The 20,900-nt window shown below is 52.0% G+C and overlaps 2 protein-coding genes across 6 annotated transcripts in view; both read left to right on the forward strand.

Moving 5' to 3' along the window:
* Window positions 1-723, forward strand: part of LOC105485130 (adaptor related protein complex 2 subunit beta 1) — a 136,878-nt gene extending 136,155 nt beyond the window's left edge. For all 5 annotated transcript variants that reach the window (XM_011747329.3, XM_011747337.3, XM_011747331.3 and 2 more), the window contains one exon: window positions 253-723. In XM_011747329.3, coding sequence (XP_011745631.1) covers window positions 253-327 — 75 coding nt within the window. In that variant the 3' untranslated portion in view covers window positions 328-723. The remainder of the gene's footprint in view (window positions 1-252) is intronic.
* A 7,835-nt stretch (window positions 724-8,558) lies between these two features.
* On the forward strand, window positions 8,559-20,847 carry LOC105485126 (RAS like family 10 member B). Its single transcript, XM_011747327.2, has 4 exons — window positions 8,559-8,798; window positions 12,052-12,414; window positions 17,732-17,856; window positions 18,358-20,847. Exons 2-4 carry the CDS (start codon window positions 12,199-12,201, stop codon window positions 18,626-18,628), a joined length of 612 nt encoding a protein of 203 aa, XP_011745629.1. The 5' UTR covers window positions 8,559-8,798; window positions 12,052-12,198; the 3' UTR covers window positions 18,629-20,847.
* The last annotated feature ends 53 nt before the right edge of the window (window positions 20,848-20,900 follow it).

Consider the following 20,900-nt stretch of genomic DNA (forward strand, 5'->3'; position numbering starts at 1 on the left):
TTAGTATGGATTATTTCCTAATCTTATAGACCCACATGGAATGGAGGTAGAAGCACAGCACAACTCGATATTGATTAAATTGAAATGCTAAAACCCACAGTACTTATTAACATAATCTCTTTGTTTGGCTACTCCTGTGATAGAAGTTTCTCTCCCACTGTATCAAAAGTTTTCTTGAACTGAGTGCTTGGATACGTTTAGAGTTAATGCCAACCTCTGTGCTAATCTTCCATCTCCTTTTTCTCCTAACAGCTGTCACTGAAGTGCAGAGCTCCTGAAGTCTCTCAGTACATCTATCAGGTCTACGACAGCATTTTGAAAAACTAACAAGACTGGTCCAGTACCCTTCAATCATGCTGTGATCAGTGCAAGCCAAGAACTCTTAACTGGAAGAAATTGTATTGCTGTGTAGAATCTGAACCCAAACACACTGAGGCCACCCAGCAAGGTAGTAACTAGTCTAACCTGTGCTAACATTAGGGCACAACCTGTTGGATAGTTTTAGCTTCCTGTGAACATTTGTAACCACTGCTTCAGTCACCTCCCACCTCTTGCCACCTGCTGCTGCTATCTGTCCTTACTTGTGGGCTTCTCCATGCTGTGCCAATGGCTGGCTTTTTCTACACCCTCTTTTGAGTGTAGTTTGGTATTTTGTAATTGAGAGCTCATTTCAAAAGCAGAAAAAGACAACAAATATTAAAGCAAGGAAAAGTGTCACTGAAACACTGCACTTTATTGTTTTATACTTTTGTACATATGAGAAACCAAGGGAGTAGTGCAACCGGTAGAAAGCATTGAAATGACTGTCATTAACCACACAGTCCTGGAGGCAGAGATGCAGTTACCTGCCCTAGCTTTTGAGGGGTTGTCTTATCTGTGATAGCCTTATCCCTGGTCATGTGGATTTTCAGTTTGCTTTTTTTTTTTTTTTTTTTTTCCCCTCCAGACTCCTTTTCCTTGGCCAAGCCTTCATGTTTCCCCCTTTCCATATCATAATCTCATTTGATTGCTCTGCAATTGGGAACGGTGATCTTCTTGAATGATGTTTCAGGGTGCAAAAACTATAGAGCCTGTCAGCACCAAAGCTGAGAGAAGTTACACCTTACTCCTTTCCTTTCCCCTGAACAAACCTGCTAATCCCACTAATTCAGGAATTTGAGTAGAGATGGGGAACAACAACCCAGATGCTGTCCCCTCACCCCCTCTCCTGCATTTCTCAGGTCCAGTTCAAATCTAAAATCCTACTTTTAGAGTTGAAACAGAGTAATAACTTACCAACCCTCTTTTTCTACAAAGGAGAAAGATAAAAGGCACAAAGGTCACTGCCAAGGCCTGTCAGCTGTGTAGTAGCAGAGCCGAGACTGAGTCTCCTAAGTCCCCGTCAGTGTGGTTTGCACCACAGGACTATCTCTTGTCGTTTTCCCCTAATGCCTTCTCCTGCCTTTTCTGTGCCTACTTTTTGGCTCTTCACATATTCCATATTGATTTTGACGCCCCGTTTATTGGCATCAGGTGGCAGCTGAGTATCTTTTGAATTACTTGAAGGTAAAGCCAGATGCCAGAATGAAGGCGTAGCCGGTGTTTCCCATATGCCTCCGGAGCCCCACTTCTTGAGGCCGGCAGAATAGGTGCAGAGATGAAGTGAGCTTAGAGATGTCGCAAATGCCCTTTATCCCTTCAGCTCTCTGATCTGCTCTTTCTTAATGATGCTTAGGCTGCAGGGCATATTAAGATCATCCCAGAGGTTCAGGCAGTTCCTGTCATCTCTGAAAAGACTGGGGGATATGAAATCTTCCCCCTACCCCCCTTAACGCATTGCATATGATTTTTCAAAGGATGCTTCATGCCCAAAATACCAACCTGTTTAGCAGTGTTATACTGTTTGATCTGCGGGCACTTGTTGCATTGCCTGGCACCCAGTATTCAGGGTCCTTGACTAAGACTGTTCTTCTCAGATGCCCTGCTTAAATCTGGGGCACTTCAGGCTCCACGGGCCTCATGTTGGACTGAGACCTAACTCACTGGACTCAGAGGAGGAATCGTGAAAACAAGAGCAAAACTACCCCACACCCCTATTTCATGTCTGAAATAACCCTGATTCGTACCAGTTGCAAAGCTTGTGGGGAGTGGTCCCCCAAAGCACTTTCTTAAACGTTGAGAATCTCCAAGAGAAGAATATTTGGGGAGGGAGGGAGGAAATATATCCCTTGCACACCACCCCTCAAGCACATGGCAGTAGGAAACAGCACAGGATTGTATGTGGGAGGTGGGTAGGTCGGTGATGTGTGGGGTGGAAAAGCAGGTTGGTAAAGTTCCCTTCTTGGGACTCATTCCTGGAGTCAGTGGATACAAGTAGTGAAGAAGGTTCACACTGCAAATAGTGTTCTCATCTCAAAACAAACTATCATTCCAGAAGGAAAAGTGTGTTGGGGCAAGCAGACAACACAATTTCCTACCAGAATATGTCCCTCAACCCCCAAAACAAGGCTTCTGTCAGCCTCCCCACCAGTGATGGATAACAGCTCCTATTCTCAGCTGACCTGACTGAGCCAACCCCTGAACTCTGCACTCCTTGGGGAGGCCACCTCCCGTCACACCCCTGAGCAGAGTTAGGGAGGAATTCTACTTCCCGTAAAAGGACCTCTCCTGAGGGGCAGAACCTGGTGCCTCCACCACAGCTTCCCTCTCGGCTCATTCCAAGCTTGGCCAAATTAGGGGAGTGGGGTGGAGGTTGCCCTGCATCCCCCCTCCTCTGCCTGAGTGTGTCTTTGTAATGTCAGCTGGCATCATACAAAGGGCAGGAGAAGCAAACACCCAGAACTCTTTTGCTGGTCAGAGATTCCCTGAGTGTCTGTCCTCACCCAAGCCTGCTCTGTGTGTCTGTGTTGTGAAGCTTGAGACTCTGGAAAGAAATGGGGAGGGGGGTGGGGGAAATGTTGCCCTAAGAATGCTTCTCATTCCTCTGTTCTTGTTGGGTCCTGTTTTTGGGGAGGGTGGGGGTTGGGGGAAGCTTGACCTTGTGTCTTCGTCAATAAACTCACATTTACACAAAATGAAATTTGTGATATGTACTTTTTTTTCCCCCCAGAATTAACATTCTAGGAGAATACACAGCCAGCCAGAGAGGGACAGAACATTCATAACCACTCTATTAAAACTTTTCTGACTGCCCCAGCCCTCCCAGGGATTCAGCCACATGAAATTAAGAGTAACTTAAGGGAGAATCATATACCTCCTGGAGGCTCCATTTGAGCAAGCCCCAAACCACCCTGCGACTCCAGGCACCTCTACAGACAGGGAGTGCTCAGTTCCCCTGCTGTCTTTCCTGGCAGTTCCCCTGCTGGGGCCCCAGGCAGACGGTCCCAGGGGCAGTAGCCGGAGCCACAGGGCCTTTTTCTGACTTGTCAGTTGGCATCCAGCCAGCAGGACCCAGGGCGAGAGGAATGCGGCAGAGCTTCTCATCAGTTTACTACCCAGGATGTCTCAATCATCTCTCAACTTACAAAAGTCTCTCAGACCTGGCCTCAGGGCCTGCATATTCCCAAGCAAATGGAATTAATGCTGCTTTAAAACAAGTTTCCCAGGGAGTTCCAAGACTAGAGGCCTGCATTTGTGTTGCTGGGGGCATGTGACCCATTTGTTGTCAAGACAGGAGCCCCCCCCCCCCCAAGCTTAGGTTCTGATAAGCTGACAGCTGCTGAGATCTCCCACTGCCTGGAATTGGGGGAAGAGGCTGGAATGAACACCAAGATGCCCCTGGACAAGTCCCTGAACCTCTCTCACCACTAGAGTGAATGTAGATCAAGCACTGCAGCACTTGGGACTTGGTGGGTGCTCAGCAACCGTAGCTGCCTTTATTCCTTGGATGTCCAAACCCCATGAGCAAACTGCCTTTGGCAGCTAGGAACTTTCTGGTTGTCTCTGTGTTGCCCGGCTGCAGTTGGCCCTGGCTGTAATAGGAAAAATGCTTGGTGAGAATGGGGTCAAATCGGGGTCGCCAGTTAAGAATGACATTAATGTCACCTGGAGAGCTTTCGAAAAAGACGTGGTTCAGTTCAGTCTGGAATGGGACCTGGGGGAATCAGCATGTTTTAAAACTCCCCAGGTGTTTTCTAACTTGCAGTCAAGGTCAAGAATCACTGCCAGAGAGAGGCTCACACCTGTTCGCCTACTTCCTCTTCTACAGTAATACTCATGTTCTGTGGCAGTTGAAAAATGGTTAAAGCACTTTCATATGTACAATACCAGCTTATTCCCTTACCTATCTCATGAATTTAATTTCATCTCCAGTTTACAGATGAGATGTGACAGAGCCACGTCTTCTGACTCCCTCTCTGCGTCCTTAGAACTACGCTGTAGCTTCCTCCTTCGTCCACTGGAGGTTCTGTAATAGGTTCTCTCCTACCTCTGCTCTCAGCCACATCCCACCTTGCTAAGCCCCCAGGATACCAGTATGTTCAGAGCACACTGGTCCCAGACTTGCACCTGAGATTACACTGTCTTTCTCTGCCTGTAAAGTGACAACTAGGAAACACTGAGATCTCAGGTACATTGTTTCTGAGGTCAGAAAACAGCTGAGGACTCGCAGGTTTGGGCTTTCGACTCCCACTTCATGCATTAATGCTTTTTCTGGTTTTGCTTAGACCCAGATTCTTTTTCCCTGCCACCCCCAGCTCCAGGAGGCAAGAGCCTGTTTATTTTAATACCTGGTATGGCACTTGGAAAAGATCACACCTCCCCCGTTGTTACCCAATTCTATCTCCTGAACACTAATCCTAGAATCCCAACCAGCCCTCAGACATGTTATTAGCAACAAGGATGTTTCTTGAAAAGTTTCCGAGTTGGCTCCAAACTTACCATCTCAGTTTCTTATTTAGCTTTTGCCCTGCCGTGCTTCATGCTGCCAACAAAGGGAAGGCTAATTTGGGGGTTGGTTAGACCCAGATTCTCAGCTGGAAAAGTGCTTGCAAGGGCTGTTTCCAAAAGTACCATTTTGAGACAAGACTGCCATCTCTGGGATCATTTCTCAATGCTTTGGGGCTGGGATTACTCCACTCATCCCACTTCTCCCACCGGCTAGATGTTAGAGGATGATGCTCAAGTCCAGCCTTTGGCTCACCCTCCCTTGTTTCATTTACTCTTCACTTATGGTCGGAAACCCCAGGATCTGGCCAAATAGCCTCTAAAAGCTCAGTAGGATCCTCAGCTATGATGGAGCAGGGGCAGAGGTAGGCAGGTTTGGGTCTTTGACACTTCTATCCCACTTCGTGTGTGGGCCTCAGCTACTGCAGGCGGTCCCATGTGTCTGCTCCCTGAGTTTGCACCTCAGCCAACAGGCATCCTCAGCTGAGCCAGACCCACCTGAGGCTCAAGGTCAGACCCAAGTACAGAGTCTTTTCACATGTTCCCATCAAAGTGCTCCTAATGATAGGGGAGAGTGAACAGGCCCCTAGGGGTGCATGTTCTTAGGCCAAAGTGACTCTCAGCAAACCAAGATGACATCTGTATCCTAACTTCGGGCAAATCTTCCACTTTATGTAGATGGAATTGCTGTTTGCTTTTTTAAATAAAAATAATCCTTTAAATGACCTTTCACTGAAGGCCAGTATGAGGTCCCATAATTAACCTGTGGCTTTGTGTTTCCCTAGTGCAGTGGCGCTATCACTGCTTACTGCAGCCTTGACCTCTCAGGCACAAGTGATCCCCCTCAGGTAGCTGAGACTACAGGTGTGCACACCACCACGCCTGGCTGTTTTTGTATGTATTTTAGAGACGAGGTTTCACCACGTTGCCCAGGCTGGTCTTGAACTCCTTGGCTTGAATATTCTGCCCCCCTTGACCTCCTAAAGTGCTGGGATTATAGACATGAGCCATTGCGCCCAGTGTATTTTAATTTATTCCTTCTAGTCCACCTTCGGAATGGAGGGCCACAGCCTGGGGGAGCAGACATAAAGCCTGGGATCCTCGAGCAGGGTGAGGATTAGAGATTTTCAGATACAGTGGAGGGATAAGTGATGCAATCAGGAGGCTCTTAGCAACCCCATGTGATCCCACAGGGCCAGTTAAAATCTGATTTATTCTCCCCAAAAGTGGTGTTCCAGGAGGAAGCCAAATTCATTCCAGCCCTATACTTGCTTCTAGCTGCTGCCCTGGTCCTTTCATACCTCCACCCCAACCCTCTGGGAGCCTACCTAGAATAAATGGAACCGCTGTGCCACGGTGATGCTCATCCTCCCCTAGGATGCCTGCGTGTCCCTAAAAAAGGCAAAAAATAAAGGCCCCGTGCTGAGACTTCCTACATGCCAGGCATTGTGTTAAGGACTTTACACACCTCAGCTCATCTACACCCTGTCAACAACAGTGAGGGACAACTAATCACACTCCTTTTAATAAATGAGACTATAGACTTCAAGTTACTTGCCTCAGTTACAATAGCAAGTGGCAGAGCCAAGATTGAAATCCAGCTCTGTCTGATACTGAAGCCCAGGCTCATACCCATTCTCCTCTGTGACTGAACAGAAGAAGGAAGGGAGGAATTGGGAGGGTGCCCAAAATGCAGAGGTCAGAGTGTGGAGGAAAACTGAGTTCTGTTTGGGAGCACACGGTAATAGGAGGTCAGAGTGGAGGATGCAGGGTCCCAGGGGTAAAAACAGTTGGGATATCTCTCGTGCTCCTGCTCCTCCTCCTGCCCTGGAGGCTCTAAAATGCAATTTGATCAGGCGCTTTCCCTGCTTTAAAACTCTTCCATAGGGCCGGGTGCAGTGGCTCATGTCTGTAATCCCAGCACTTTGGGAGGCTGAGGCAGGCAGATCACCTGAGGTCAAGAGATTGAGACCATCTCGGCCAAGATGGTGAAACCCCATCTCTACTAAAAATACAAAAATTAGCTGGGTGTGGTGGGACGTGCCTGTAGTTCCAGCTACTCTGGAGGCTGAGGCAGGAGAATCACGTGAACCCGGGAGGCAGAGGTTGCAGTGAGCCAAGATTGTGCCACTGCACTCCAGCCTGGTGACAGAGCAAGACTCCATCTCAAAAAAACAAACAAACAAACAAACAAACAAAAAAACCTCATCAATGACTTCCTGTGTAGCACAAGGCTGGATCTGAACTCCTCATCCTGTCAATCAGGGCCTTTGTGACCAACTTCTGGCCTCTTCACCCACCATGCTTCCAGCCTTGTGGGCTCCTGTCTGGTTCCCAGACTCACTTCTCAAGCCTATGTAATTGCTCTTGACTTCTGTAGCTTTCTTTTTTTCTTTTTCTTCTTTTTTTTTTTTTTTTTTGAGACAGGGTCTTGTACTGTCACCCAGACTGGAGTGCAGAGGCCTGATCTCGGCTCACTGCAACCTCTGTCTCCCAGGTTCAAGTGATTCCCCTGCCTCAGCCTCCCAAGTAGCTGGGATTACAGGTGCGCACCACCATGCCTGGCTAATTTTTGTATTTTTAGTAGAGACGGGGGTTTCATCATGTTGGTCAGGCTGGTCTTGAACTCCTGACCTCGTGATCCGCCCGCCTCAGCTTCCCAAAGTGCTGGGATTACAGGCGTGAACCACCGCGCCCAGCCAACTTCTGTAGCTTTCTTCTGCTACAATCTCCCTCCCCCCAGCTCCCAAAATCTACTTCTTTCAAGGTTGCTTCCTTGAAAGTTGCCTCCTGCAAAGCTTCAGTGACTCCTCTAATGAGTTGTCCCACTTCCCCTGCCCTCCGCAGAACCTTGACTTTGCACACAGCACATTTTAATGTTGTGTATCTACTTTTGGTCTCACATTGGACTGTGAGCCTCATACCAAACTCATCAGTGACTGCTCAGCTAGTGACTCTCAATCGTTGTATTCACATTTTACATCTAAGTGAGACAAGCTTCTGAACCTCAACTATCTCATCAGTGAAGTAGGGGAAACGATCTACCCCATAGAATCGTGAGGATTCGATCTGAGGGTGCATGCAAAGCTCGTAGCACACCGGCAAGATAGAGGTTGCCTATCAGTGATGACATTGATTATGACATGACATTGATCATCAAAGGTTAGACGATGATGAGTGTTAGAATAAATACCTGGGTGATTTTGCCCTCAATCCTGACAAACGCTGGTATCTCCCATTCTGGCGAGAAGAGACCTATGGTAGTTTTAAGGGTATGGAGGTCACCCATTGGCAGGGGAGACCTTGCTTTGTGCCAGCCAGCTCTGCCTTTCACTGCGTCAGTGAAGGGTGAGAGTGATCACCCTTCGCTCAGCCCTTGAGGAGGGTGGAAGAGCAGAGCCTGGATGTCTCTAACACACAGTGCAGGGCACACAGTGCAGGGCACACAGTGGCCTGGTTACAGGCCTGGGCCAGGGGCATATGAGGCCAAGAGTCGGAATGAAGCAAAGGCCTTGAGGCCTTTCCCATGCCTTTCTTCATCTCTTCCAGGTTACAGCTAAATTCTCGCAGGGAGAGTCTGGAGGGGTGTGAAGGTCGAGACCAGGGATTAAAGAATTCATCCAGGGCCGCCCTAGCGAATATGTCAGGCTCAGGGACCCAGCGGAATGCCAGCCCGCACCCCCGCCCCCCTCCTCCTTCCAGCGCGAGCGGGCGGCGCGCTCCGGAGGGAGAGCTGGGGCTGGAGGTTCCTACCCCCTCGGCGGCCCGCATCTGCCCCCGCGCGCCCGCCCTGAGCCCGCCCCGACTGGGCAGGCGGGGGCGCCCCCACTTCTCTCCCCCCGGGCGGGGGAGCCGGGGGGCAGCGCCAGAGCCCGGGGGGAGCGCAGCCCCGCCGACCGGCCGGCCAGGGCAGGGGGCAGCTAGGACGGCCCCGGGTAAGCGGCAGGAGGAGGGGAAGCGGTCAGGGGTGGAGCGGGGCTGGGGCAGGGGCTGGGGGAGTCGGGCTGGGGTCGGGGGAGGAGGAGACGGCCGGGGCGAAGGGAGTCCGGGACTAGGAGGGGGCCGGCGGGCTGGCGGGGAAGCGGTGCGGGGCCGCCACGTGAGAGCTGGAGCCGGGGGTGGGGGTGCCTGCAAGGTGCTGGAGGCGGAGAGCGAGCTGGGCTTCTACATCCCCCCCCCAAACTCCTACCAATCAGGTCATGGGGAGCGCAGCATCCTCTGTCGCCCCCTAACCCACCCCCAGGCGAACGTGGTTGGAACAAACAGCTGGCAGACTTGTGACCCGGCCCTCTGGATCCGCGAAGCCCCCGCTGTCAGTCTTGGGCAGCGACCCAGGTGTCCAGGCGCAGGGAAGGGGACGGAACTAGGCTTTGCCCCCTCTGTGTGTCTCTGGTCTCTTGCCTCTCTTGCCGGGCGGTCTCTTGCCGGGCGCTGTCTGCAGACTCACTGCAGAGAGCAGGCCTTGGGGAGAAAGCGCTCAGGGGCCTGGGCCCTGCTTCTTGGGACAGCCCCCTCCCTTCCGCACCCAGCCAAGGGTGTTGGATTAATATACTCTTAGATCCAGGACCTCTGCCTGGAAAGAAGGAAGGGGCACCGATCGCTTCTGAGTTGGGGACAGGGCCACACTTGGGCCTGGTGAGTTCCAGGAGGCTGGCCCCAGCCTAGGGGCCTCCTGCGCCCCTTCCCTAGCTCCTGGGCAGTGCCCCTCTTGCATTTCCCTGCCACTCCCCAGAAAGGGCTGGTTTCTGGGCAGGGAGTGTGGTGTCCGGGACAGTCTGCAGGTAGGATGCATCCTGGAAACCTTTGAGCTGCCACACCCAGAGAGAGGCCAGGACTCCTCTTGGCATTCCTTGCCCTCTCTTCCTCCCCTAGGACTCCCCACTCCCCACCTGCCTGTGCTGGTTATGTAATTAACCCAGCTGAGTCTCTCTGCCATGCTGGTGGTGTCCAGGGATGCCTAAGGGGCTTCGGACCTGGAGGGACATATAGGAAGGAGGGATAGGTACTTCCCCCTAGTTGGGAGCCCATGTAAGTGTATAAACACCTGTTGGAGAAGGGACACTGCATGGGGCAGGAAGGAGTTTAGGGTCCTAATCTTAGTTAACAACTGACTGGCTATGAGGTCTTCACTTCCCTAAGTCACTCGGTTTGTTTTGGAGTGTGTTTGTTTTTTAAATCTTCAATAAAATGAGAAGAATCTCTCACGCACACACTGCATGCATGTGAGCTCATGCAACAGTAGATAGCAAGCCCTCCTGGGATTGCTAGGAGGTGCCATTGCTAAATTTGTGGGGAACTCAGATGAATGAAGGACCCCTGCCCATAGCAGTGATCACTGTTTATTGAACACCTATGCTGGCCGAGGCCCTGGGCTTTACATGCACACATCATAACACTCTGTTAAGTTTCTTGCCCAAGGTCACACTTCAGGTGAATGGCAGAGCTAGGAATCAAGCCCTAGTTGTTCTCACTCCACATCCTGACCTTTATTTACTATGCTGTGTGCGCACATACCCTGTGGAGTGAGTCCTCTGAACCAGGACAACCTGGGGGACATTCAGCTACGGATTGTGCATGTGTGGAAAGGACATGCATCCGCAAAAAAGTACGCACCCATGAGGAAAAGCATGGCCTTGCCAGAATCCAGCGAATCCACCTGCCCTGGACCCAGTTAGCAAGTGCTGATGTCACCCTCCTGGGAATCCAGACAGGAGGTCTCAGGCATGTAACAGCCTCTTTGGTCACTATCACCAACAAAAGAAGAAAGGTTCCTTTTCCTGGCTAAGAGATTTACGTGGATTTTCTCAGAAATAGGGGCTGTTTACCTCATTGTACCTATGTGCAGAAGCATGGCTCCAGTTGAGAAGGTGATTTGCCCACTGCCATGCAGCAAGGACACACCAGAGCTGAGAGTTATACCCAGGCCCTAAAGTCACTGAAACTGAGCAGGCAAGGAGCTAATGAATTCATATCAAGGCCAACCTCCAGCAGCCCTTTTCTGGGCACCTAATATGTGCCAGGCCCTCTGGGCTCTAGGGGATGCCAGAGAATGAGACCCAGACCTTGGCCTGTATGCATTCATCGATTAGAAACACTGAACTTGGCCGGGTGCGGTGGCTCGTGTCTGTAATCCCAGCACTTTGGGAGGCCGAGGTAGGTAGATCACCTGAGGTCAGGAGTTCGAGGCCAACATGGAGAAACCCCATCTCTACTAAAAATACCAAAATTATCCAGGTGTGGTGGCAGATGCCTGTAATCCCAGCTACTTGGGAGGCTGAGGCAGGAAAATGGCTTGAACCCGGGAGGTGAAGGCTGCAGTGAGCCAAGATCATGCCACTGTACTCCAGCCTGGGTGACAGAGTGAGACTCTGTCTGGAAAAAAAAAAAAAAAAAAAGAATCACTGAACTTGAAAGTTGGAAGAAGTACTGCGACATCATAGAAAGGAGTAGCTGCCCTTCGGGTTGTGATTGGACACGCTTCTTACTGCTTCTAAGCTTGTCTCTAAAGTGGGAATAACAGTACCTATCCCTCAGAGATGTCGTACTGACCAAGGATACCCACATGGGCATGCCAGCAGAGTAAGTGCTCAGCAGTGTTGCACCCCAGAGGCAACGTGGTCATCTAGTGCAGAATTCTCAACTAGCAGCATTTGGAAATGGGGGGAGGGGGAGTTTTTGGTCATCGTGGTGTCTGGAGGCTGCTGCTGGCAGCTACCTCTTGGGAGCCATGGAAAGCAAATGTCCTGCGATGTGTGGGCAGTCCTGCACAATCGAGTTCTCTCCCCACAAAATGTCAGGAGTGCCGGCACTGAGACACACCTGCCCAGTCCCAGCCACTCAGGAGGACACAGACTCAGAGGTGTTGCCGTCTTATCCCAGGCTCTGTGGGGAAGCTGGGATCAAACCAAGTCCAGTGCCCTTCCCACTCTGCTCTGCAGCCTGTTTTGGTTGGAGTTGGACCTGGAGAAAAGTCAGGTTATAAGTCAAGAAAGATTGGGTCCTACTACTGGAATGCAGGGAAAAATGGAGGAGGGATGGAGAGGTTTTGGATAGGTGGCCACCGGGGTTTTGGGAAAGGGAAGGCATTCCAAGTGGCAGTAACAGCTTGAGCAAAGTCCCAAACGTGGAAAAGTGCAGGACATGTCCAGGGATAAGCTGGTGCACTAAGCCCACCTCTTGTCCCCACAGTCCAGGTGGAGGCCGCAGAGGGCCCAGGGCAAGCAGAGGCAGCAATGGTTGGTCCTGACGGTGGCTGAGCCCCCAGCCCCTGGAATATGCAGCCCGGGGGAGCCCCAGACAGCGGCAAGGACGAGGTGGCGGAGTGGGGCGGGAGGCATGGTCTCCACCTACCGGGTGGCCGTGCTGGGGGCGCGAGGTGTGGGCAAGAGTGCCATCGTGCGCCAGTTCCTGTACAACGAGTTCAGCGAGGTCTGCGTGCCCACCACCGCCCGCCGCCTCTACCTGCCTGCTGTCGTCATGAACGGCCACGTGCACGACCTCCAGATCCTCGACTTTCCGCCCATCAGCGCCTTCCCTGTCAATACGCTCCAGGTAGGAGGACCCTGGGGGGCATGGGTTAGTGGGGAAATGGATGGGTAGGGGAGAGCCTGGATTCCAACCTGCTGTAGCTCGGGCCCTATTGCCAGGGCCGCGTCACTGAGTTTGGGAGCTCCACACTGCACCTTGGGCCACCCTGCTTAGAGTCGTTCCAGGAATTCATTCACTGGTGTACTAGTTTATTCAACAAATATTTGATGACCGTTTAATGTGTGCCAGGCCCTGCAGTGAGCACTGGTACAGAATGGTGAGCAAACAATTTATGGAATTTGCTTTCAAGAAACTCATAGTCTGGTGAGAAAAGGCTAACAGGCAACTATTACATGGTGTGATAAGTGCTATGATTGGAGGAGCAGGGAGCTGGAGCAGCCCTTAAGGGGGCATCCAGGTCATCCAGATGTGTTGGGGTGGAGTTGGGGGGTCACAGAGGGTGATGTCTCAACTAAGTAGGTTTTAGGCAGGTAAGAGGCAGTAGAGAAAAGGGCAGGGAACACTAGGCTGCAGTGAGTATTCGGGGCTGTGCCTACCATAGCCTCACTCCACGTCCCCTGGAGAAGGGACAGCAGCAGAATAGACAGGGCCCTGGGAAAGGTGTGTTCTCAGAGACTCTGGAGACCCCAGTCAGCTCTCTTGCCCAAGGCCCTCTTCTCTTAAGTGATGCTCTGCCCCTGACCTCAGGACCTGCCTGCTGGGTACCCTCCCTGCCAGGTTTGGATTTAAATGCCCCCAGGGTCCTCACTTATTGTGTTCCTTCCCCACTGCCTGCTGGAACCAGGTCCTCTTGCCCTCTCTCAACCTCTGACTCGAGAGGGAGTGAAGAGAAAAAGGAAGCTGAGCTCTAAGACGTGTTTGCTCACTGAAGGAAGCCTCTGACCAGAGTGCACAGAGCTTTTCCAGGAAGGACAGTCACAGTGGTGGAGACCCAGAAGGCAGGAGACAAGGCTTGTCCAGGTGTAACGGAGCAAATAAAGCAGTCTCTCAGGCTGCGACCCTGGGCTGGGAGCTGGCGGGCAGCTCAGCACTCAGCACTCTCAGCAACACCAGGCAGGAGGGCCCTGGCGTAATCTGCCGGAGACACCCGTTCACCCATCCCAGGCCCCTGGGGTCAGCAGCAAGATGGAAGCCTGATCCCACCTCTGCCCTGGAAGCAGTGAGGCTGAGCCTATCAGGGCAAACGGTCTGGGCACAGGGCCTTCTAGTTCTCTTCTAAAGGAGACTTTAACAATCACCTGATTGGACATTCAAATCTTGCTCCAAGCCTAGACACTGAGCTTTATTTCATCTTGCCCCCTTTACCCTGATTCCTGCCCCACTCTCTATAACCATTCTTATCGAATTTTTCTTTCTTTTTAAAAATATATTTATTTATTTATTTATTTTTGAGAGGGAGTCTCCCGCTGTCGCCCAGGCTGGAGTGCAGTGACGTGATCTCGGCTCACTGCAATCTTTGCCTCCTGGGTTCAAGCGATTCTCCTGCATCAGCCTCCTGAGTAGCTGGATTACAGGCACCTGCCACCACACCCAGCTAATTTTTGTATTTTTAGTAGAGACGGGGTTTCATCATGTTGGCCAGGCTGGTCTCGATCTCCTGACCTCAAGTGATCCGCCTGCCTAGGCCTCCCAAAGTGCTGGGATTATAGGCATGAGCCGCCGTGCCTGGCCGCTTAACAGATTTTTATCCATACGTTCAGTATTTCTTTACCCAAGTAAGAAAATGCATTCTTCCCTGCTTCTTACATAAAGAACAAAATGGAGGCCGGGCGCGGTGGCTCACGCCTGTAATCCCAGCACTTTGGGAGGCCGAGGCGGGGGGATCATGAGGTCAGGAGATCGAGACCATCCTGGCTAACACAGTGAAACCCCTTCTTTGCTAAAAATACAAAAAATTAGCCGGTGTGGTGGCGGGCGCCTGTAATCCCAGCTACTCGGGAGGTTGAGGCAGGAGAATGGCGTGAACCCAGGAGACGGAGCTTACAGTGAGCCAGATCACGCCACTGCACTCCAGCCTGGGCGACAGAGCGAGACTCCGTCTCAAAAAAAAAAAAAAAGAACAAAACAAAAACAAGAACCATACTGTTCTGTACCTTGACTTTATTTTTAAAATTTTTTGTATAGATGGATCTTGCTGTGTTACCTAAGCTGGTCTCAAACTCCTGGCCTCAAGCAATCCTGCTTTGGCCTCCCAAAGTGCTGGGATTACAAATGTGAGCCACTATGCTTGGCGCTGTACCTCAATTTTTTTTAACTTGCTATTATAACCTGGAGATTTTTCCAGGCTGTTATCTAGAGGACTTCCTTGTTCTTTCCTCATGGCCACACCCTGCTCCATTGAAGAGCTGTACCATGGAGTCCTTTCTTGTTGGACAAGTGGGTGATATCCAGTCTTGCGCTGTTTCAAACAGTGCCACAATGAATAGCCTTGTAGATAAGTCATTTTGAACGTAAGTAGGTATATCTGTGGGATTAATTCCCAGAAATGGCATTGCTGGAAATGGCATTGCTGTATCACAATGCCTGGAAATGGTATGGTGAATACAGAGCCAGGTGAGGTGACTCAAGCCTATAATCCCAGCACTTTGGGAGGCTGAGGCGGGCAGATCACTTGAGCTCAGGAGTTCAAGACCAGCCTGGGCAACATGGCAAAACCCCATCTCTACCAAAAATACAAAAAATTAGTCGGGCATGGTGGTCCATGCCTGTGGTCCCAGCTGCTTGGGAGGCTGAGGTGGGAGAATCGCCTGAGCCTGGGAGGTTGAGGCTGCAGAGAGCTGAGATAGTGCCACTGCACTCCAACTTGGGCAACAGAGTGAGGCCCTGTCTCAAAAAAAAAAAGTGTGACTGTAACTGGAGTTTTGAGGGGAGGTTATTTCCAGATTGCCCTCTATAGCAGTGGTGTATGCTGTGCTCCTGTGAGCAATGTGTATGAGAGCCCGTTTTCCTGCAGTCTTGCCATCAGAGTATATTGTCAGACTTTTGACAGTATATTTGACAATCTGAGAGATGAGATGTGATATTCTCCTTGTAGTCTCCATTTGCATCTCTGATCATGAGTGAAATTGAGCATCTTTTCATAGGTTTAAGGGCCTTTGTGTTTCTTTTTTCAAGAACTATTGATGTCCTTTGCCCATTTTTCTATTGGGTTGTTGGCTTTTTTCTTCTTGACTGACTCTGAGTTTTGGACTCTAGAATATCCAAGATTTCACTCAAGGAGCCCAGTAAGGGACTTTCGGCAGAGAAATGCTGTGAAAAAGGGATCCTCGAGGTGCCAAAGATTAAGTATAAAACCTAAGACTCCTGATGGCCACCATCTGAAAATAAAGTAATACATTCTTCTCCAATGCCGGATGAGATAGAGCCCAGGAGAGTAGTGTTTCCTGGATGTGAGCCTCAGTGTCTTCTGCAGCCCCTTCTATCAGAGAAGGAAGCTGAGATTATCAGGTGCTTGCAAACCACCAAAGGAATTATCAGCAAATGCATGGTTGAGACGCAGGTGACTGAGCCTCTCTCAGACTGCATGTCCCTGAAACTGGACTCCCTTTCCATTGCTCCTTCTCTGTTTTGACACAGCCCCAAGATGACCTTTTACAGTTTGGAAACCTGCTTCCTCCCTTCAATCATGGGGGAAGGGACAAGCTAACCAATCAGGGGCCTTCCTCCTCTCTTTTAGGAACCCGCAGAGAGGAGTGGGTGGGAGGAAGCCAGGAGGTCCCCTCAAGGAGGCAACATGTTGGGGGAGAGGTGGGCCTGTCACCCTCAAAAGCTGGCAGCTGCTCCCTCTCCCCAGCAGAGAGACTGAAGAGACTGGGAGCCTCTCATCCCTCCCACTTCTCATTGATCTCCACTCGTCTTGGGAGATCAGAGGAGCATCTGTATGCACAGGTTCCAGGCTCCTGGAGATCACTGTGTCTAGCAGAATGCAGTCTTCCCTGGCCTGAGAAACCAGTTCAGTTTCCTATGGTTTTAGGTTTGTCCTCAGCATCCTCCTGCTGCACCAAAAATTTAAACCTCAGCACAAAGAAAAGATGCCACATCATCTCCCTAGGGAAATCCACTGCAGCATCTTCTAAGCCTTTGAGTTGGGAAGTGCTGTTCTGAAGTTGGACTTAACTCTGCGCTACTGCCACCAAAGTCATTTCCTTTTGATCCTTCTTGGAAATGGAGAACTGTAGTCTTCCTTTGTGCCTGGCCCCTGCCCCACTTGACTCAGATGCTGGGACAGGAGACATACCTCCACCTTCTTCTAGTCTTTTGCCTAAGCTTTGGTGGGAGAAGACTGGTTTCCTTTGTCCTTGGAGGCCTCTGTCCCCCAACTTTAGGGACCCACTTCTTTCCACACACTGGCTGCCTGAAACCACTATTGCAGTTGTAACTACTGGCACGTTGACTAATGAATCTCTTAAGGAAACTTCTCTTTAGTGTACTTGGCCTTTCTAGGAGTCTCTTCATCTTGAGCTGTACCCCGCAATCCCTTGAGAAGCTGCACAAACATTCAGGAAGTTCATCTCCCTGGAGCTTCCCTGGGGCCCTGCTCTACGTCAGCCCATTATGCATCCAGTCCGAATCTTTTTCTGTTTCTCAAGCCTGAGGGCAGAGATGAGCATACAGAAGGGACACATCAGGTAGCAGTCTAAGGGCAGTGGAAGAGGCAGGAGTTGCATTGATCCCAGATGGGGCTACGGAGAGCTCACCAGCCCAGGTAGTGGCATTAAGGAGCACCTGCTTTGACACTCAGAGAGGAAGAGGGAGTATATAAAAATGAGGACAGCCTGGCTATGGCCCTCTCAGGAGCTCACAGCAGAAGTGGGGAACTGAAGATGGAACAGCTCTAATGAAAGTGTAATCGAAGGATTGTTAGAACACAGGAGATGAAGGGAGTAGTCCCCTGCTTGCAGGAAGGATGGGAAATCAGGAAGCTTCTTGGAGGCAGTGGCACTTCAGCTGAGCCTTGGAAGATAGAATTTTAACAGCTCCAACACCCAGCTCAGAGCTGGACTCTTAAGAGGTACTTAATAAATGTACTTGTTGAAAAAAGGCCTCGATGGATGGATGAGGGGACAAAATGGAGCAGGGCAGAACTAAGTTCCAGATGTGCACAAAGGTCAAACAATGTGACCTGCTCCATCCTGGCTTGGGAATGGGGAGGCTACAGCTCCTCCATTCTCCCTGGGCCTGGTCTCCTGGGGATGAGCAGGTATGGAAGGCTTCAGGTGCAGTGGCAGGTGAGAGCACTGCCCCTCTGATGGGAGATGTCTGGGGGCTAGGGGAGCCCTCATGGCTGCTCTGACCTTGGTACTGGCTGGGGATATTGCAGGAGTGGGCAGACGCCTGCTGCAGGGGACTCCGGAGCGTCCATGCCTACATCCTGGTCTACGACATCTGCTGCTTTGACAGCTTTGAGTACGTCAAGACCATCCGCCAGCAGATCCTGGAGACGAGGTGAGAGGCTGGAACACAGTCCATTGCCACTTCTGTGGATGACCCAGTGCTAGCCAGTCCCTGTGAAAAGGGGACAGTATAGGGACAGAGCCAGAGGTATATGTGTTCTAAGATTCCCACACATACACTCAAACATGCATACATTGTGCTGTCCCCATTTCTGTTAACTCATGTTGGGACCCTGGCTGTGGGGGTGGCTAGAGTAGTGCAGTAGTTAAGAACTGGGACTTCTGGAACAAGACTTCCAGGGCCACTCAGCTGCATGACTTGAAGCCAGTAAACATTTAAGCCTATGTCCTCATCTGTAAAATGGGGATAACAGTAGAACCCATCTTTTAGATCAGTTGTGCTGATCAGAAACTATAACACCTCCAGGGCTTAGGGCTGCGCCTGGAGCAGAACATACGGTGGTGGTAGTATTGGCCAGGCACAGCCTGCCCTGCTGGGAGTACAGCGGTTGTGAGACTGACAGAGTTCTGAGCTTCCTGCCTCGCCCCGCAGGGTGATCGGCACCTCAGAGACGCCCATCATCATCGTGGGCAACAAGCGGGACCTGCAGCGTGGACGCGTGATCCCGCGCTGGAACGTGTCGCACCTGGTGCGCAAGACGTGGAAGTGCGGCTACGTGGAATGCTCGGCCAAGTACAACTGGCACATCCTGCTGCTCTTTAGCGAGCTGCTCAAGAGCGTCGGCTGCGCCCGGTGCAAGCACGTGCACGCTGCCCTGCGCTTTCAGGGCGCGCTGCGCCGAAACCGCTGCGCCATCATGTGACACCTGCGCGCCCCGCGGGCTGCACCGGCACTGGCCGGGCGGAGGGTGGGGCTGTACTGCGGGGCTGGGGCGGGGGAGCGGGCGGGAAATGGAATTGTGACGGTCCTGGCCTGAGGCCCCTGCAGCCACGCATCTCCCGGTGAGAAGCAAAGCGCCAGAGGGAGCCCCCAGTAACTGCTAAGCCCTGCCCCTTGCCCCCGTGGCTTCCTGGGACAGCCGTCTTCAGTGCTGTATTTAGTGCAGTGCCCGGCCCGACCCGCGGGGGTGCCACAGCCTTTTGGGATGGGGGTGAGCGTGCAATGGAGGGTGGGGGTGGCGAGGTGCCGCCTTGGCCGGGCCCCCACCTGTCTTTTCCAGAATGTGTCTGTCTTTGCCGGGTGTCTTCCTTTCCCATGTCCGCCCACCCAAGCGTCTGTTGGTCCTTACCTGTCTCACCCACCCTCCAGTCCCCCCTAGCTCCGCTCACAGGGCTCTCATTTCGTCCATCCCCTTGTCGCAGATCCTGGCAGCTTCTTTGTGAGGCCAGGCCTTCTGACTGTCAGCACCACCGGCACAGGGCAGAGATGCGGGTGGCCCAAAGACCACCATCAAGGGGTCCGGGGGCTGAGGTCCCAGATCAGTGAGGGGAGAAGGTTGAGCTCTCCGGCTTCCAGGGAGACCTCCCCGCCCAGCAGCCCCCAGAGACACAACAACCTACCTTCCAGCCTTAACTCGATGGTCCGTCCCTGCCAGGTGCCCCTCACTCTTCCTGACCCCAAAGCCAGATCACCCCCTGGGTTAAAATTTTTTTTTTTTTTTTTGGACAGAGTGTGGAAAGGGAATCCCCCAAAGGATAGTTTCTTTTCCATGATGCCAGGTTCCAGTCTTCTATTACCTCCTGCATACTGCAATCTGGTCTGTCAGACTGGGGAATGTTAGGTTCTGGGGTCTGGTCGTGGGCAGGATGGTGCCCAGAAGGGGGTCAGGTTGTCCCAGTGAAGATTCTGTTGCCCCGTCTCAACCCCATCTGACTACCCCAGACTCTGCCTGCCTCAGATCTCAGACTATCCTGATTAATCTGGGGAAGAACAGAGCCAGGGAAAGAATGGTGGGGACCCCTGTGCTTGGGGGAGACACACCTGCATCTTCCCCCCCGCCGGCCCCAGATGGAGGCCCTCAGGATCTGACACCCTCTTGTCCCAACACCAGTCAGCCCTATGCCCTAACTCACTCCGCCCCATTTTCTCCGGCTGCCTGGCCGGGTTTCTACCTCTCGTCACCGGAGCTGATCACTGTCAGTTTTGTACCGATTTAGAAATAACAATAATAGTGAAGATTCTAGGAATGGCATAAGGGATTGATGCGGGAATTGGAGGGAGGGAGAAGTGGTGCCCTGTCCCCTGCCCCCTGACCAAAGAAAGCTGTCCTTGAGGCTGAGCCCTCAGCCCTGGCCTGGTGGGAGGACAGCAGGGTCCCTTGTTATAAGACGGGCAGAGAGGACAACTCCACTTTGGCCAACAACTTAGCCAAGGCTGCAGCATATAGACTAGGAAATCAGGTAGCCCAGAGTGGTGATGGAGCGGAGTCTGGGGGAAGGGTCATGGGTGGGGAATTTATCACCAACATCCATTGTAGGGGGAATCTATGATTCTGCTTCCCCGGCTGATTCCCACTCTGTCCACCAAGTGGGGGTAGCACAGCCCCACAGCAACAGCCTTGACCTTGGGCAGTCTAGTGTCCCTGCGTTCTAGTCCCTGCTGTGCTGCAGGACTTCGGGCAAGTGACCTGCCCTCTGTGAGCCTCCCTCTGACACAGAGGAGGTGGCTCCCCTTCCCCACACCTTAGAGTGGCTGGGAGGGTAACAAAGAGGGCCTGCCCCTTAGTCTCCTGCACCCCTGTCTCCTGGTTCACCAGAGGGAGGGGATGAGGGATGGCAGCATCTCACATGCCCCATCACCCCCAACTCTGAGGCACCTGAGGTGGGGGGAGGGGGCCCAGGCCTCTGGCTGCTCCCCTGTGGGAGCCATTGGAATGTATCCCCTGACAGGCCCCCTCCCGCCTCCACTTCAACCCAGGTCTTGGATTTCAGGTCCCTCCACCCCCATTCTGAGTCTCTGTCCTTCCCCTCCCACCCCCTCCCAGGGTTTCCCACCACAGGGTCTGGAAGTGTGTGTGACGCCCATTGAGCTGTTATCCGAAGTCAGATTAAAAATCAGGGAGTGTTTTCCCTCGTTTCTGTACCAAGGTGTTGGCTCCGTTCCTCATGGTAGGAGGGGAGGGATCCCCACAGGGC

The sequence above is a fragment of the Macaca nemestrina genome, chromosome 17 (assembly GCF_043159975.1).
Source record: "Macaca nemestrina isolate mMacNem1 chromosome 17, mMacNem.hap1, whole genome shotgun sequence".
NCBI lineage: Eukaryota > Metazoa > Chordata > Mammalia > Primates > Cercopithecidae > Macaca > Macaca nemestrina.